Below are 19,345 nucleotides of genomic sequence, written 5' to 3'. Positions count from 1 at the left end.
TCACCTGGGCCTTTGTTTGAATGATACTAGGTCATGTAGACGGTCTCTAGCCCTCCTAGAGAAAGCCCATTTCGCCAAAAGCTCTTGAATCGTGTTGTCTTTCCAAGTTGCTGCCTTCGTCGGTGTCTTCCACGTGTATGCCGCCTCTTTTTCATCCAGAAATATTTGTATAGGTTTCGGAAAATTTAAAGACATTTGCGTTCATTCAGCCCCTTCCGGGACAAGGTCGGGAAAATATCCTGACTTAAGTGCAGAGAGGGGTCAGACAAATTCTGCTAATGGTTCCTATTCTCTCACACAGGATCCCTGGTCTGAACAGACATAAAGTAACAGAAGCATTTGTGGAAACATCTAAAATATCGCTTAATGAAGTTTGTGTACTTGTCTTGGGCAGCATTGACAGCATTGACACCTTTCTCATTTACTTCCAATCCTCATTAAGTGATCTCAGTGCACCACTGCACGGCTACGGCAACTAGTGGTTGATGATGTACTGACTTACCGTGCATCATTTTGTTGATGCATCCCTTTCCTGCATCCTGTGTATCCCAGCAGGCCCCACAATAAGAGTTGTGAACACAGCTGAGGATTAGACGTGTTCACCGAGCGTTAATAAGCAGCGCACGTAATCACTGTTGGTTCGAAGCAGCATGAGCGAATTCACCAGTGAGCAGGCCGCGTGTCCAGAGGGGCATCACTAACTTTATTATGGGATTAAAGGCACTTTGAAAGCTGCCGCAGTGAGTTGAGGGGAGACACTCACTCCGACCGGGGCCAACACATCTGAGCAGAATCAAAGGAAGTGTTAGTGTATCGCTCTCTGGCCTCAGTCACGTCCACTCTTTCATGTCACGTGTGTGTGTGTGTGTGGGTGTGTGTTCATCAACAGACGACTCAATAAGAGGGACAGTATGAAGATCAGCAATATGAAGATCATGTATCAATCTCAAAGACTAATTATAGAATAAGCATCATTTCTTCAGTTGATGTATACTCTTGAATATAGATACATATGTGTATGTTATTGTGCCTCTAAGTCCATATCTATGTCCAAGAGTTTTGAATGTATTATCTTTCGCCGAGCACTTTGTAGATGCCTATATTGCCAGCAAATTAGGACTGCAACTTGTTTTTGTTATCGACGAACCTGCTGATGAACATTTCAGTTAATTGTTAAGTCTGTGAAAAATCCCCTAAAATGTAAAAAGTCTGTATATGTCTTGTGTTGTCAGCCAAAAGTCTTAATACAGATAAAGGTTAGTTATAGTTTTCATTTCTGCCTCGGTCTTTGCTGTGTTAAGATATTATGGGTCATAATTAGTTATTACACAGGTCTTTTATTTTTGATTAATGATCAATCACATTGCACGATCTAAATCTTTATGTGATAAAATTCCGTGTTTCCATTATCAGTTACATTTTCTCATTCAGTTTTTTGATGCGACAGTAATCCCTGGCTTCATGGCGTCTTCATAATATTAATTTCCACTCAGTGTGGTAGATAGGGTGGAGAGGAGAGGGTCCAAACTGCGGTGAGATAAATGCCCTGAGCAGCAGGACATTTTCTGTCCACCATCACGATCACTATCTAATAAAGCCATTAAAAAACCCATCGAGGCAGTGACTTAAAATGCAGCACTAGATACTGATTTCAAGATTTGCTGCATTGGAAGCTTAGAGATTATTACGAAATCTCCTCTGCAGCTTTTTCCCCCCTGACCCGTTAGCACAGGGATCCCTGAGAGGCCGTACCCTTAACTCACCCTGCAGATACGTTGCTCAAGACTCTTTGTCAGTATTCAGAGTACGTGACCACATTTGATTGAAAACAGGTTCTAGTCCTTTCATTTGATTAACTGTTCTGTGTTTACGTCTGTATGAACTTGCTTTGTAATGCACACATGCCAGTAAACTTGACTGGGATGATAAGTTAAAATTGTGGACTGTCTTTGCACTGTAAAGTTTGTTTGTGTCATGATAGAAATATTCTATTCTATTCTGTTCTGCTCTTCAAATCTGTCTCTCTGCAGCAGGGGGTGATTGTTGCAGGGGGAGAGGAGTACCTGATTGAACCCCTTGTCTCATCAGATAACCAGACCAGGACGGAGAGGGGCGAGAGAGCAGAGGGGCGCCCCCATGTGGTTTACAAACGGTCATCGCTTCGCCATCAGTACAAGGGCCTATCCTGTGGAGTCATTGGTGAGAGGGGAGATATTCTCTGGTGTTTTCAGTAGCAGAAGACTGGAGCGGTAAACTTCCCCGGGGCTGATTTGCATAGCAGCCAGCAGCAGAAGACTGTGGTGGTGTCTGAGGTCCCAGTTTTGATTGGGTGTGACCAAGTCTGTGTTACAGGGCGTTGCTGAAAATGAAAAGTATGTTCAGAAAACTATTTTTTAACAAATAAAAGTAAAAAAAACAACTTGTTTCACTTTAACTCTGCTCTAGAGTCTTGGCATTTTAATTGAGTCATCATCCTGGGTGCGCGGTAAAGCGTTTCAGATGATCATTAATCACTTGGCAAATGCAAAATATTCAGTGGATGACTCTGCTGAAGGGCTGCTGTGCTGTTGTGCATTTCCTTCTACATGTGTTCCAAATGTGCGTGTGTGTGTGTGTGTCCGCGATCGTTCTCAGATGAAAAGCCGATGAAGGGCGCGTCGTGGTGGCAGCGGACACTGAAGACGCCTCCCCACCACGTCGGCCGCGGCCAGCTACCTCTGAAGCGCTCAGTCAGCCGGGAGCGCTACGTGGAGACGCTGGTGGTAGCCGACAAGATGATGGTGGGTTACCATGGTCGCAGAGACATCGAGCAGTACATCCTGGCCGTCATGAATATTGTAAGTTTCACAACACTTAAGACGTACACGCACAATGCGCTGAAGAAGTCACTTTTGTCATTCACGATGAATAAACGGGTGAAATGTGTCACGCGGTGGAATCATTGCGAGCTTTGTGCCAATTTTCACACTAAAACAAGATGTGGTGAAAATTATTATTTGTTTTTGTAGCAGTCGGCCACAGTTGGGCGATTTTACGTCAAAGGGACAGCTTTGAGTCAACTAGAAAACATTTCACAAGTGGGAACACATGTCTACAGTGATAAAAACATGGTTCAGTGCGTCTCTACTGTGGATTATTAGTTAGGCATGAACCTTATGAATTGAAATGTGCAAAAAAATACCTAATTCAATTTAAATAAATCAGTGTTAGGCTTATTTATTTGCATGAATAATGAATAGAGAGAGAGACAGAAAAAAAAAGAATGTGTTGAACCTTCTTGAAATTCGCCTTGTGGACGCCACATGTTTTAGTCAGACAGGCTTAGGTTGTATGTCATCAACTGCACTATTTCTATCATTGGAGATCACTTCACACATTGTTAATCACTTTAAACCTACACACACACACTAGCACACGCACATGTTAGGAATGTATTTAATGAAGGGTTGGTCAGCTTCTTGTGTCACAAAGCAGGTTGCATCCGGAGTGTTACTAAATCACCGAAACCAACGGTCTCTCTTTAGTGGTGTGGAGCGAAGTGGGCCACATTACACCAGACACCAATAATGACAAGTGTCACAAAAGCAGCTTCAGTGGGAGTGGTGGTTTTAGCTCTGGTCTTTTTTCTTTTTTTTTTTATTACTGTTGGTGCTTTAACTCTTTAATAAAGCTTGGTACTTGGTGCTGTTGTGGTGCACTGACTGTACCGCTCTCACACAGACTCTCACACTAGTCCTGTTTCATTCGAGTGTTTGGTTCTCACTTCAGATCAATTATCTCAGTAGGGGCCCAAGACAAGGATGCCCTCTTAGACCACTTCTATTTGCTTGCTCAACTGAAAAATGGTGGTGGAAGTTTTTCGTCCAGTTTCAGGACTGGAACCTCTTGTTTTCTGCAACTTCTCCGTACAAATCTTGACTTATGACGGATCACTCACCTGCGCCAATCTGTCGTCCCGTCTCCAATATGATGTGCTCTTCCGGTGCATCAGCTGTTTTTAAGACTGGTCTTTTCTTGTTTCCCTGGAGGTCAGGTTGCCAAACTGTTCCAGGATTCTAGCCTGGGGAATGCAGTCAACATTGTGGTGACACGGCTCATCCTGCTCATGGAAGACCAGGTAAATACTCCTTTCCCCTCCACTCCTCTCTGTATGTCTCTCTGTGTCCTCGTCCTCATTACTTCTCTGTCCAGATGGCACTAAACTCTTCCCAGAGCAGCCATCTATGCGCTCTTTGTTTGTGTCAAATTATTGGCTTAAGTGTCTCTTCCTCCACTACTTCCCGGCGGACCGAGAGAGTAAATGCACCTTGTGAATAGCGGCTGTGGTAATGAAAGGGACAAGGGGATGTGGGGAGGCGCGGATGAGGGCGATGGGCGAGGAAAGGCGTAAAAAGTCCGGGAATGAGGGGAGTTTTGTACCTGTCAGACAGAACTGCTTTGTGACTGTCTGGCTGGTTACTGTGGTGAACAGTGACCTCTCTGACCGTTGCTATGCTGTACTCCCCGAGCGTAGAACATGTGCTTTACATCGGCATCTAGATCTGCTTCACCAGAGAGTTGGAGCAAAAAACACCAAGAAAGAACCAACACCGCCATATTCACTAGATTCCTCAAGGTCTGGTTATTTTACCAATATTCGATGAATCCTAATGAGCATGGCGATCACCTGACTTAACCTTTAGCGCCACCGGCAGGTTAAAGTTTTCACTTATCCAGTGAAATACTTTATTTATTGTATGGATTCGCACATCATTTCGGGTATGGTGCCTCCTGTAGCGGTGGACTTTTTGTTTTTGAGCAAAATGATTTGAGAACCGTTGAATGGATTGCGATAAAGTTTAGTCAACAGATTCATGTTACCCCCAGGATAGATTTCAATTCACTTTGGTGACTTCTCATATTAATTAGGATTGGGGGTCTCGACAACCGCTGAACCAAGACGCTTCACAGTCGACGCTGCACTTCCCAGTCACGTTAGAAGTCAATCAGATGTGTCTTTTGCAGAGCAAATTGAAGGATAAGACAGACGCAGACAAGTATGTCAGCGTGCTTATATTGACATCTAGCTCGGTGCGCCACTTTGTTAAAGTACAGCGACTGGCATGGCTGTGCCGGTTACAAAGGACACAGACTAAGAATCCACACAGAGTTCAGCTCATAAAAAGTGCATGACCTTACCAGCATAGCTCAGGGGATGACTTAGCCTTCTGACTGCCTTGTAAGTGACCTTATTAGTCTGCCGTTAGCAGCATGTGGCGAGACGGTGCCACTGCCTCCGTCGTAATGTCGACCTTTACTGCCATCTGACAGAAGAAGCAGACTGAACTGAAAGGGGCACTGCAGTGTGGCTTTGAGGTTTCTTCCACAGATATCCTATTAGGGAACATGTATGATTTCATACTGCCTCAGAATTAGCTCCGTGATTTACCGCTCGGACGCGTTCGTCATCCGACAGGGTAAAGAAGTAAATGTTAGGATCATTAGCGGTGTGCACTATTAGTGTTGTTATTCTTACTCCACGGGCCATTGAGGTTGAGGTCGGGACAAGATTGAGAGGTTTTTTTTCTGAGTCGAGTGGTTCTTCAGCTTTCCAGGTCTGAAAACGGCGAGCTGCCCCTGGAAAAAAAAGAGAAGCAGGCCAGCGGTGGGCCCAGAAATGAGGGACTGCGGGATGAGGCAATTACTAGTTATGTCACCACATGCATTCCTGGGTTACGAGTTCTCGCCAGCTGTGGCCAACAGTGCATTCCCTCCTCTCTTTCTCCCCGCTGCACGCTCATAGTACTAGAAAGCAACTTCACAGTAAATCCTACCTCCACTTCGGCCTTTTTGAGACAGTGGAGGGAAGTTTTTTTTTTAAGCTTCTTAAGCCTGTAATCCAAATGTTAGAAATGTGGTATACAGTCATACAACCATTTAAAAAAAAAAATCATTGGATCATCTCCAAAAAAGATCTGTGTGACAGAAGTTGAATACACAGATTTTTTTCTGAGCATATGAAAAGTTTAAATTTAGGAGAAACATGGTCTAACACCCCGGGGGCGGAAAAAAAAGCCTAAAACACTGCAATACAGGAAGACCGGGGCTGGGTTAAGATAGCATTGTTGGCCCCTCGTCTGATTGTTGTAATCTCCTCATTGTTGACATTGGAATAGTCAAACAGTGTTGGAAGTATCGTTGCAAAATCATGAAATTGTTGCTCACAATCTGTAGTGATTCAATTAGCGAGTCAATTTTTCCCAATTTGCGCTTGAGTCCATGTTTCCTCTCTTGTCTCTCCTCCAGCCAACGTTAGAGATCAACCACCATGCAGGGAAGTCGTTAGACAGCTTCTGTAAGTGGCAGAAAACCATCCAGCACCGGAGCAGCTATGGGAACGCCATACCTGACAACGGGATCGCTCACCACGACACCGCTGTGCTCATCACCAGGTCAGGACGCCGAACGGACACACCTTTCTCAGACTTTCTCACGTGAACGAAACATCTTTAAGACTGAATATTTTGTTTGTCAGGACAAAACCAAAAAGTGGTTGTGGTGGTGTTTTTTTTTCTTCTTTCTAGATGTCTATGGAAAGGCTTTATTTTACAGGTCCTGTGATTTCATATAATTGCTTCGAAAGGAACTGATAGATGACATAAGAAGCTTCCTGGAAAGGAAGTCATTTGGTATTGATAATATGGAAAATGTTCAGTGTTCAATTAGTTCTGACTTTTTAAATCGGTCCACCGCAGCGCAATTGATTAGTAAACTACAAAACATATAATTGATCACATATGGAAAATGAAGTTTCAGGTGATGCAATAAATTAACTCAAATGGCTTTCTCAGAACTTTGTCTCCATTTTTCCAAAATTACATAGTTCCTTCCTTCAAACGTTCCAGGAAATTATCAGAGAACTGTGGACTCCTGCAGGTCATTGTAAATAAGAATGTGTTTAGTCTGTTTTCCTGTTCATTGAAGGGTTAAAGCAGCGTTTCCTCCGAGCTGAATTCCTACATTCCCAGCCCGTCTCCTCATTTCTTTCATTAGTCGTGTCTAAGAGAGTTCATCTGTATCTTGTCCCGTCTGAGGTGCAGATAGCTGGGACAGCTCTGCCCAGATCAGATCTGTCTTCTTTTTTTCTTAGCATCTGGAAGAGAGAACGAGAAACAATGACGGATTTTTCTTTTGGGGGGGAAAAAAATACAGCCCAAAGAAAAATGGAGCGACAACCGGAGAGGATGAGGGAACAGAAATTAAAGCAAAGCTTTGCACTGCTAACTCTTAGTTGTCTCCTCATTTCTCTAACGCCACTCTGTTACTGATACTGTCGCAGGCAAACGCACACAACAATGGTAGACACATATTAAACAGATAAGACACTGGTGCTATTGACTGAGGAATGTCCATCAGTAAACAGCACAGCCACGGTTCGGTCACAGTCATCTGACGGGGCTGGGCAGAGTTGCCACAAATACTTTCCTATTCTTTCAAACAGAATGTGCTATAAGCTTATGTTGCAGGAGGCGAACAGCCAAATATATAAATGTCATTGCTGTCTTTTTTTTAGCAATGGTTGTGGTGGCTTTGTGAGAACGTTTTGGTTTTTACGATGGCATTTATCAAGCAGAGGATGGAAGTTGTCCAGACGGATGACACCACGGTGACCGTCCAAGATTTCCTGCTATTGTTCTTTAAAAAGTATATCTGTCTGCTATCACGTCTGTCCCCAACGTCTGTGTGTAAGTTTGTGAATGCACTGTGTGCCCGTCTCTAGTAAGCATAGTGTTTTTTGTGTGATTACAGCCTGATGCTGCTTGTGTGTATGTGTGAATACAGACATATGAGTTTTAAACCGACTTTCCAAACAATCCTTCCTTCCCGTCTGCAGGTACGACATCTGCATCCAAAAAAACAAGCCCTGTGAAACCCTAGGTAAGAAACACACATGCACGCATGCACACGCACACACACACACACACACACACACATACCCAAGAAAAACTCCACTGACATAATGCCAAACTTTGACCATCTGACCCCAACCCAAAAATGGGAACCTTAACCATGTCGCAACACTATTTACCCTGATATCAAGCCTTCGCCTTCAGACAACACACACACACACACACACACACACACACACACACCTCTGAGTGACTTGAGTGTTTCATCTTTTGGTAATTTATAGGAAATTGTATTGTGATTATTGTTTGATATTTAGGGTTAGAGTTTAGTTTAGGGTAAAGGTTGACGTGAGGCATTTAGTTGTGATGGGGAAGGGTTAGTCATTTTGTAAATGAGTGTCCTGACAACTATAGAAAGACGTGTGTGTGTGTGTGTGTCTGTCTGTGTGTGTGTGTGTTTGTGTGTGTGTGTGTAATTTGCACAGTCAAATTATGGTGGATTGTCAAAAATGTGAGTCTCCATAATGTAAACCATACATTTTTTATCTTGAAGCGTTGTTTTAAGGTTAGGGTAAGGATTTATGGTCAAGGTAGAATTAAGACTTCACGAAAGGATTATAAGTCAATGTAATGTTCCTCTTAAGTCAGAGAGTCTTACACTGTGTGTGTGTGTGTGTGTGTGACAGGTCTGGCTCCTGTAGGAGGGATGTGTGAGCCGGAGAGGAGCTGCAGCATCAATGAGGACATTGGCTTGGGAACAGCCTTTACTATCGCCCATGAGATAGGACACACGTGAGTATGCAAACACACACATACAATAACTTTACCATTTTGTAATTTTCAAAATGACGTGGAGGCCACACCGTTTTCACGCATGCTCAGGTCCCTGATGCTTCTCACATGTCTCGTTGTGTTGTGGTCAGAGGAGTAGTCTCCTCCCTCTGCAGGGATCTGCACGTCTCCAAAGACAGTTTATGTAATCCCCGGCCCCATGAGTCATTTCCATCAGTTGTGAATGTGTTAATAGTTGTATGTTTTCTTTCAGTCACACAATTTATTTTCCAGTGGAATTGGTAACATGTGGAGTTGGAACAGCAGCCGCAGATGCCTGTTTTTTTGTTTTTTTTATAACTGGAACTCCTGGGTGACTTGGACACTGTGATTTACTAGAACAGCTGCTCTGGGTCACTTCGTAACTAGTAATTGTAACAGCCTATAAACCTAATTTCTGTCATGAATACAGTGAATCAACAGCGATCACTGATCTCATCTCTTTCTTTCTTTCTGTGAAAACCACTCTTTGTTTACACTCCTTGCTCTGAGTTATTGAGTGTTACTCAGTTTCTTTGTGTGAGAAGTATGAAGACAGATGGTGAGTCCGTCAGAGGATCCTGCCCCCCTAATGATTAATACAGGTCGCTTTCAAGTACAGAGACCCCAGGGCCGCCGAGCCAACATGACGGGACAGTGTGTGTACAGTATGTGTGCGTACATTAGTTGGGTTTCCCCAACCTCGACACAATCAACAGTTGTTCTTAATTGCCATAGAAATTGTTTTGACATGACAGTGCAGCATCAGATCAAATGCAGGCCCGTTTGTGGCGGAGGGGGACCCACAAGGAAAGACGAGGCAGACATCTCTGGAAAATGACTCAGCTGAGGGATTTAAAAGCTTTCGGGACATTTATATTTCAGCCTCCAACACAGCTGCTACTGTGAGTGGTGTCGCTGTCTGTCATGACTGTAGAAGGAGAAAAACGCCAAAAGTATTTCTGACACCGTCAAACTTGCTAATATCAGCAATATCAGCAGAATATAACCCTTTACCATGTCATGTTGAATAACTCTCGACAGGACTTTGAACACAGTGTTTTCGCTCAGTGGTTCAGTTGTTGTCTGGCAAATTGAAATTTGGTGGCTGAGGTGTAAAACTTGAATGATTAGGCGATTATCAGAAAATGTTTCCGCAACTATTTTGATAAGTGAAAACTTGTTTCAGTATTTTTTTTTTTACAAACAACCCCCCAATGGAAGAACCACTGTCCTATCATGCTCACAATAAAACATCTGGTCGTACAGTCGATTTTTGATAGATGAAGGTGAACACTTGTGACAGCTGTTGAACGCTACACTTTCATATGTCTGCTCCTTAGATCCCGCTCACTTATCCCCAGCGATCGTTGTTTTGTTTTTTTCACCGTTTCGCCGTCCACAAAGCCTCAGTGTTGTCGATGTATCATCATGGGCTTTAGGTTTGGGATGAACCACGACGGCATGGGGAACGCCTGTGGCCCCCGCAGCCAGGACACCGCCAAGCTGATGGCCGACCACATTACTATGAAGACAAACCCGTTCATCTGGTCGGCCTGCAGCCGGGATTACATCACCAGCTTCCTGGAGTGAGTCAGCCTATCAGATATCGGCAACAACACAAATCATTTGGTAATTGGAGGTTTCCGAAAAGAAATAATTCACTTGGATGTCACAGTGTGCCATTTTTGATGGTCAGGGAAGCAGTCGAGGCACAGACGGGTCTTGGCAGCAGGAGCATCCACTTACATTTGATTATCTGTTGCCTGTTCAGTGTCTCAATAAAGCTGAAACATGTCTTCTCTGTCTGGTGTGCTTCAGCTCCGGTATGGGCTCCTGTTTGAACAACGTCCCGCCCAAGCAGGAGTTTGTGTACCCCACCACCGCCCCAGGTCAGGCCTACGATGCAGACGAACAGTGCCGCTTCCAGTACGGCATCAGATCTCGCCAGTGTAAATATGCGGTGAGTCTTCTCCGTCAACGCTGTCCCACTTCACATTCATCACGACTGGCTCTCTGACGTATCTCGCTGACAGTTGGTGAAATGGATTAAAAGCTTGGTCCAATATTTTGGATATTGTTACAGATACAATATTTATTAGCTTATTTCTATCACCATTTGTAGTTTTTAAACATTTAAAATTTGTCTTGAATTTCCTTGACGGGCGGGATCCTAAATCAAGGTAACTGGTTTTGCTGTTTCAGTTTTGAAGAGGCCGTGTCAGCTGTGTAATTCATCAGAGGTGATGAAACCTCTTTAATGCTGCAAAAACGTCTTCATGTGTCCAAAAAAAAACCCCATATGGGATCTTTAAGATAATCTTTAGATCTGTGTAATATTTTCCATCGTCTCCTTTTCACGCTCTCTGTCTCTCCACCAACCCTTTGCATTAATGTCAGTGTATCAGGTGATGATCTCCTGTCTCCCCCCTTCCAAGTCCCTCTGCGTTTTTTGCGTTGATGTGAAACATCTTTCAATACCTTCGCAGAATAGAATCAACTTCACTGCATGGTCAACTTTAACAGGGGCCAGGCTCAGAGCGAATGGACATCTGGAACGACACGCCGCTTTATAGACTCATTATTATGGATACTATGTGGTCAGGGCATATGTACCCAATAAAACCAAACCCCATGTGTTATAGACATTGCTGTGGAGGGAAAAAGAGAGGAGTCAGCGAATCCACCCTGTGTCTCTTAGCTCATATAGAAACTCTCTTGACAGGTTGTCTTACTCTGTGCTTTGTTCTTTCCCCTTTTTCTGTCCGTCTCTATCTTCTGTGTTTTATTCCCCTTCCACGGACACTCGCAGGAAGTCTGCAGTGAACTGTGGTGCATGAGTAAGAGCAACCGTTGCATCACCAGCAGCATTCCCGCCGCCGAGGGAACCATCTGTCAGACCAACACAATAGAGAAAGGAGTGAGTAAACAGTGAAAAAATATTTTCTTTTTCATTATAAAAACCCTGGTGTAGATAAGATGGAGGTTCAGGAGGCTCCAGTCCTGCTTTTTCAAGCAGCTCGTGTCCTCGCGCTGATTCCTCTTGGCTGTTGTTTTGTTTGGATAACATTGTTTTCCAACAAAAATATTTGTCAGATGAAACCATTGTAAAGGGAAAAAATATCATCCTGAAAAACAAAGTTTTCCTGGCGCTGCGAGCGATTATGTATTCTTTGTTTGTTTTGCTTTCCCCTTGTAGATAATGACGGATATTATGATATTTACTTTCCATAACCTGTTGGTCAGCCTGTATATGCTCCATTTTTCCACACAAAATGAAATACATCCTTTTCTTTGAGGGTTTCCTGTTATTGATGCGGTGTACTCATGAATATAATTCACACTGCAGTGGTGCTACAAGAGGGTGTGTGTGGCGTACGGGACTCGTCCGGAGGGCGTGGACGGAGGCTGGGGGCTGTGGTCGCCGTGGGAGGAGTGCAGCAGGACGTGTGGAGGGGGCGTCTCCTCCTCTGTCAGACACTGTGACAGCCCCAGGTACAGGTCTCAGCTGGGACCAGTCCCAATGGCATTGTTTTTGTTGTGCTAGGAAAAAATGTTGTCTTTGTGGATCGGCTCATGAAACTCAAATTTTTTACTTGACTGGAAATCTCAGGATCAGCACGTGAAATAGGTTTTTGAATGTAACTATCCAGCTACTTTCTTGCTAGTTATCTACCAAGAATGGCTTGCAGGTGTACCATTGTTTCATTACTTTACATGAAAGATTATGATTTATCTAAAGTCTTTTTTTAAAACAATATTCACATTCCCCATGTATTCATGAAGGAGGTGATCTGTCGTTGTAATTGTTCTTCCTGTTCAGACTGGAAAGTACTTTCATAGAGCAACAGCACTGTAAGAGACCAGGGGACAACTTTCACCTTCTTTTGAGGGAAAAGAAAAAGGCATTTCAAAATTCATCTGGAGTTAATAATGAAAATTGAGAATGATCAAATCAAGTAGTTATCTTTGTCCTGACTCAATGACAGCGGTGACTTGTCCCAGCGACGAGTCTTCCAGGGAGCTTCCCCTGCCCTGGCTTAGCAAGGAAAGGCTGTGCATTGAAACACAAAATTATAATTTTATACGAAAAAAATTTATATAATTTACAAGATTATCGCTTGATGTAGTTAACTCAGATTGCTGAGTTTCTAAGTGTCAGCAGAACTTGGAATATGTTTTAAAAACATTTGGAAATTTTGTTTCTAAAAATGAAATATTAATTGCTATAGTATAAAGACAGACATGGAAATGTGAACCTGCCTCCCTCTATATTCTTGTTGCCCTTTTAACGGCCAGTTCGATGTCGCGGGACATCGGGCATCTAGTTTGATTTTGGCTCGAAAAGGCCCCAATGGGAATAAGAGTTTCTTAAACCTGCAAACTATTTACACGGTCAAATGTAAAATGATCACAATTGTACTTAAAGGTTGAAACAGGGAGCAGAAGTGACCGATAAACTTTAAATTCTGTCACTGACGTAAAAAACAAAACAATTTGAGTCGATATATATAATAAATCATATCTAGATATCTAATATGTGAGTCATCTCAAAATGACTAACAGACTTGCTATGGAATCACAGTTACCGGATCCGTCATCTTGAATGGATTAAGCTAAGAATGAATTGACCCAAATCTGAGGCCAGTGGTCTTGTCTTGTATCATTTCTGATCGTCATTTTTCGGCACCATGATGTTTAAATTTGTTGAAAAGTTTAGCAGAAGCAGCCATTTGATGGTGGCTGGCTCTGGCTACCTTCTCCGCTCCTAATGTTATTGTTTTTTTTTTCTTTTTTCAAACTACCGAGTTGTTGTCACGATGGTTTGTGATACACAATAAAGCAATAAACATGAGACCGTCGGCGAGATTGAAAACACACTGATGAGGGCAGACAAAGCAGAGATCAGGAGCCAGCGCTGTGTGCTGGATGTGATGGAGGTTAGATCTTTTTAAATTGTGATCAGATGTGACGGACTGGCCTGATTCTCTCTGTGTCTGGTCGCAGGCCAACCATTGGTGGAAAGTATTGTCTCGGGGAGAGAAAGCGTTTCAGGTCCTGCAATATTGATGTGAGTATCACTGCTCTGCATCGTTTCTCTCATCATTATCATCAATTGGTCAACACACTGTCATTTGCTCCATTTGATTTGGTCATTGCACAAGACTTTGCTGGAATGTGCATGTATTTACTGTGTGTGTGTGTGTGTGTGTGTGTGTGTGTGTGTGTGTGTGTGTGTGTGTGTGTGTGTGTGTGTGTGTGTGTGTGTGTGTGTGTGTGTGTGTGTGTGTATTTATAATGTGTGTGTGTGTGTGTGTTATGTGTATGTGTATGTGTGTGTGTAACAGGAGTGCCCTGCAGGCTCTCGGGATTTCAGGGAGATTCAGTGCTCCGACTTTGACATCGTTCCTTTCCGGGGGAAATTTTACACCTGGAAGCCATACAGAGGAGGTGAGTGACTAGACTTACTGTGTGTGTGTGTGTGTGTGTGTGCTTGTCTTTCTATAGTTGTGAGGGTCAATTTTAGTTCAGACCCATCGTGGTGAGGACATGCTGGCCGGTCCTCACAGCTTCAAAGGGCTGTTTAAGGGTTAAGACTTGGTTTTAGTGTAAGGGTTAGAATTAGGGTTAGGTATTTAGTTTTGATGGGTATGGTTATAGGGTAAGGGGCTGGGGACTGTATTATGTCAAGGACTGTCCTTGCAACTACAGAGAGACATTTTTATTTCTGCTGATATCTGTGTGTGCACAACTACGGCAAGTACAACAAGTCGCTGGTTCAACCAGGAAGTCGGTCTGTGAACTTGGATCTTTAAAACACTTTGGGTTGGAAACGTTTGTTTTAGGTCTACCGGATTTAATTAACAGAAAGCCTCTAAATTCCCAAACCCCGGTGAGCTTGGCCGTCTTTTTTCACCATTGCCCCAGTCGCACCAGTTTCTCCCCCCACTGGCCACGCTCACCGGAGTGCGTGGCGGGGTTTGACAATTCCTGCTCCGCTCCTCATCTCATGTCTACAGGGGTCAGTGTTGGTTTGAGTTGATATACTGTAGGTCAACAAAAAGACACAGACGCAGATTACTCTTCCTCTGTTCCTCCTCGAGGTCATCACCAAAGTAAAATCCAATTTGTACAAAACGACAGTTGAAGGGGCTAATTTCAAGTTCTTTTCACTACATGCTACCGTCTGTGTGTGTGAGTGGGAGTTGTGTGTGGAATGAGGAGAAAGTGAATCGAAGCTGCAGACTCTCTCCAGTCTGGGTCACAGATGCTGGCTGCAGAGAGCCACGCATCCCACAATGCCTTGCAGGAATTCCTTGCTCCTGATGAGCACTATACTGGACGTGAAAGATAAATAGTTTCAACGACATAACTGCCTTTAATCTAGCCCTCCAATAACATAATGGCTTACAGAGATGGCCCGGCCAGCCAGTTCCAACTTCAGGCAACAAGTGCTCCTTTCATCAAGTCAGCTGATTTTACAATTGAAATCCCTTGCAGCTGTTAAAATAGGAACGGTGCCAGTGACTCTGCCCTGCGTTAAGGCCAGATCACAGCGCCCAGCCCCTTTTCTGTCCTCCGCAGCCCTCTCACTCTCCTCAAATCCTCATTTCAGCTTTCCTTTCACTTTTACCTTCACTCAGGCTAAAGCAGCTTCCTTTCCTTCCCTCCTTTCCTCTCCGCTCTGGACGCCTCTCTAAAGCCATCTCCCTCTCAGACTCCTCCTTTGTTAACCATTATGCAATCGCCCTCACTTTCTAGTTTCTACCCCGAGAACAGAGACGGCCTTTCACTCTCAGCTCCGACAGCCAGTTAATTAAAAAATAGTCTGTCGTCTTTCGCAGGTTTTTTTTTTTTTCTTCCTTAAACAAGCTGCTCCAGCAGCCTTCACATTCAACCTTCACACTCCATACAACATACCCTGCAAGTTATTACTCGCTAACACACACAGACACACACACATACACGAACCCTGATGCAAGCCATGAATTCCCTGCCAAAGCTAGGCACCATGGGAATTGTATTTTTCCGTGGTCTGACCACTTTATCGTTTGCAAGCCCTGCCAGTGCATACTCTCTCTCTCACTTTCTCTTTCTTTCTCTCCCCTTCCCGGTACATACTGTACCTGCCTCTGCACTGCCAGCACAAACAAACACAGCCCAGACTGATGTCAACAGCCACTCAAATAGTGGAGCTGTTTGGCGAGCTGCACAGATGAATGACAGATATATACCACTTGGCTAGAGAAACCTCTAGTAAGTGTGTGTGTGTGTGTGTGTGTGTGTTTGTGTGTGTGTGTCTGTGTGTGTGTGTGTGTGTGTGTGTAATAGTAAGGAAAAGAGTCATGCATGTGCATATCTTTATAAAACCCAGAATCATTTCCTCACATTTTATTTGGTTGTGCAGCTTATAAATGACTTATAGAACACACAATGTAATAATTTCCAATGACGTAAATATTGTTTTTTATATTATTACACTTTATATTCAAGCTTTGATCATTTCCCATTTATTACAATATTGCACTGAAAAAAGAAAATTGCTTTCCAACTTAAAAATTTGCTCCATTTGATAACACAGAAATGAATGAGGTTTGTTCAACTTGAAGTTAAAGTGTTAAGACAATTGATAGCTTCACGTTGAACAAACTTAATTAACTTGTCTTTTGTCAGTGTGTGAAATTATTACATAATTGCGCTCTACAAAAAAAGGTTAACCCAATAATGCGATAACGTCCCATTAGGTACAGAGATTATTACATTATTGGTTAAGACATTTTATTACATTATCGGGAAGTTATTAGATTATCAGATTTTATTACATTCTTAAGTGGAGGGTAAATATAAGTTTGATTTCAGAGCAGCTGTCAATATCGAATGTTAGTGTCAATATACAAAACAAACAATTTTGCAGTTGCGAAAAATCTGTGGAGCCAGAAAAATCATATTTACTCACAACAACACAAATGTAATTTGATTTGTAATGTAATTCTGATTTCTACGGTTTTAGTTTCGCTGTTATTTTAGCTTTACATTGTAATCGTTGACAGTTTGGTTTTGCGCTATCGGCCGCCTCGTCGGACCCGTCTGCACGGCTCTGTTTGTCCGTGTTTGTATCTATTTATTGAGTGAGAACAGTAGTTTTGTGTCTGTGTGTATATTCCAGAGCAGCAGGGACCTAATCACATTCAGCTGCTTGTTCTGCGGTTGTCAGCGACTGAAGAACATTTCCCACTCCCCCTGCGGACTCTTCCCTCTCTTGCTCTGCCCCTTTCGTACTCTGCGGCCTTCGTTACGACGTGACACATTGGGCAGAACAAAGAACTGCGACCGGTCACGTGTCATTATGGAAAACAGGCTTCATTTACTTGTTGTCTGTGTGTGTGTGTGTGTGTGTGTGTGTCCAGGTGGGGTGAAGGCCTGCTCTCTGAACTGCCTGGCAGAAGGTTACAACTTCTACACAGAGCGGGCTCCGGCCGTGGTGGACGGCACACCCTGCCGAGACGACTCCCTGGACGTGTGTGTAAATGGGGAGTGTAAGGTGAGATGAGAAGATTTTATGCTCCTATTGTTTTTGTGTGCACATATGAGCAGAGGAGCTGAATCACTAAAAAGCAGCACAATGTAGAATCAACATAAGACTATTGCTTATACTCTGGACTCTGGACTCTGGACAGCCCCCGCTGTCTAGTTTACTCATAGGCTGCAGACCATCATCACGCTCAGCTGCTGAAATGAAAAAGGATCCTAACTCTGGCAGTGGTCTCAGATCCCCATTACCGACGCTCTTTCTCTGTAATCCTGACTGATGATGAAAACCACACATCTGACCGTCGTTCGTTCTGCCGAAGTGGAGACCACCTGGAGCTACGACAGGTCCCTGGAAACCCAGTTTGACACCGACATGACTAACAATTGTCAATGGACCAAAAAAAACCTAATGATAATAGCGCTCTGATTACGTGGTCGTTGTTGACCCCCCCCCCCCCCCCCCCCACCACCACCGATCTGTTGCTTCTGAGGACGGCCAGCTCGTTGTTTTGCTGAACGTCAAAAGAAATTGTTTTTCTCACTCAAATTTGAAATGTCTTAGTTTAGGAGGAGCCGAGAGAAGCTGGAGATCCTGGGCTTATCCAAAAAAGAGGATTTTGTTTATCATCATGGCCTCTCTCGCTGGTTTCTTCCCCCTCCTCCTTCGCTGCTCTCTTTCCCCTTCGCTCTGCTCTGTTGGGCTCTGCAGGAACTCAGTGACCCTCCAGCTCAGCTGTTACTCTGTCTGCTCCGCAGACTGGCTTTCATTCACTGCAGTCTTATTATCTGTCTCTACATCTCTCCATTCCTCTAATTTTCTTACTCTGCTCCTCATTTTTTTTCCTTCTCTTTCCCTTTCCAGTCGTCTATTCTTTTGTTTCATCTGCCCACAATCCAGTCCGCGCCTCCTCTTCCCTCTCCCGCTCTTCTGTCGCCTCACCTCTCTTCATATACTTTACGCACACACACAAAACTCCAAGAAGAGAAATCTCTATCTCTCGTTTGCAGCCTCATGCTGGATTTTGCTCAGGACTTGGCGTTCGACAATGAGAGAGAGAGAGGGAGACGTGGGGGTGGTAGGGAAAAGGGGCCGAGGAACAGATGGTCCAGTCGAACACAACATGCCGCTGCAGACAAAAGGCACGGCTGCTAGAGTCACTTTTTCCTGGATCTGTTCGATAAAATATAGAGTGAACAAAACATTAACGACGCTGGTTCTTCCATGAAACGAACGGACCGTGGAGATCCAGGTGAAGGCTGTGCCCGCGCAGTGATTTCACCTGCTGATCTGTCTCCGTTGTAAAGTGTAAACGGCAGGTAGGAAAAAAGGGCCACCTTCTTTCAGAAGGAGTTTCTCATAGGCACAAAAATTCTTGTATTGTGTCCCGAGCTCGGCCTCCTCCTAGGTGCACATGTGCTCTCCTAACCATAGTTTTTGGCCACATTTCTAATGTTGCATAAGATATCAGACGCTGTTCTTGGAGCACTTTTGAACCCAGATCCTTGACTTTGTATCAGGGCAACTTTTATTCTGATTCCTTTACACCAAATACAAAAAGAAAGTAGATTTTTATTCTTGTGAAGTTGTTTAAGATTAAAAAGGGTTCTGTTTTCTACAATTAAAGACAAGGTTCACCTTTTTATCAATATAACTTTTTAAATCTCAACACTACCCTCATGACAAACCCGACAGATATTCAAATAATCACAGTTTCAGCCCCGGATTTAGTTTTTTGAACTGTGATCTAATCAGTGTAAAAGTAATAATAAACCTAAGTCTCATTATCCCCCTCTACAATAAGCAACTGTCATATGAATATATGAGTATGAGAGCGGTTGCCATTCATTTCCTACACTTTTGTTTAGGTTCGGTTCGCTGTTGGACTTGGAGTAAAACCACCTGCTTTGCTCATCATGAAACTTATTTATGTCGACAGCTATGAGTTTAGCAACCTAAGAGCATTATGTCTGCACAGGATCAGGAAAACACATCTGGACTCACCATCTGATATTTTTGTGTTTTGAAAAACGTGGTCTGGAAGACATTAGAGGTAATCCCTCAGCTCGGCCTCTGACACCTCCCGATTTACTGACTGTAACCCATGACCCAGAGT

The 19,345-nt window shown here is 43.6% G+C and overlaps 1 protein-coding gene across 3 annotated transcripts in view; it reads left to right on the top strand.

The window, feature by feature from the left end:
- adamts10 (ADAM metallopeptidase with thrombospondin type 1 motif, 10) overlaps window positions 1-19,345 on the top strand; it is a 44,679-nt gene that overhangs the window by 11,649 nt on the left and 13,685 nt on the right. For 2 of the 3 annotated variants that reach the window (XM_035647496.2, XM_035647495.2), the window contains exons 5-17: window positions 2,031-2,199; window positions 2,635-2,837; window positions 4,034-4,117; window positions 6,286-6,431; window positions 7,874-7,917; window positions 8,576-8,681; window positions 10,142-10,288; window positions 10,521-10,662; window positions 11,512-11,619; window positions 12,049-12,194; window positions 13,707-13,770; window positions 14,048-14,150; window positions 17,108-17,241. In XM_035647496.2, the coding sequence (XP_035503389.1) occupies window positions 2,031-2,199; window positions 2,635-2,837; window positions 4,034-4,117; window positions 6,286-6,431; window positions 7,874-7,917; window positions 8,576-8,681; window positions 10,142-10,288; window positions 10,521-10,662; window positions 11,512-11,619; window positions 12,049-12,194; window positions 13,707-13,770; window positions 14,048-14,150; window positions 17,108-17,241 (1,596 nt within the window). The remainder of the gene's footprint in view (window positions 1-2,030; window positions 2,200-2,634; window positions 2,838-4,033; window positions 4,118-6,285; window positions 6,432-7,873; window positions 7,918-8,575; window positions 8,682-10,141; window positions 10,289-10,520; window positions 10,663-11,511; window positions 11,620-12,048; window positions 12,195-13,706; window positions 13,771-14,047; window positions 14,151-17,107; window positions 17,242-19,345) is intronic. The other variant, XM_035647497.2, reaches the window with a different exon arrangement.

The sequence above is a fragment of the Scophthalmus maximus genome, chromosome 13 (genome assembly GCF_022379125.1).
Source record: "Scophthalmus maximus strain ysfricsl-2021 chromosome 13, ASM2237912v1, whole genome shotgun sequence".
Lineage (NCBI taxonomy): Eukaryota > Metazoa > Chordata > Actinopteri > Pleuronectiformes > Scophthalmidae > Scophthalmus > Scophthalmus maximus.
The sequence above is the reverse complement of the archived record's forward strand: the minus strand, read 5'-3'. Positions and strand labels throughout refer to the sequence as shown.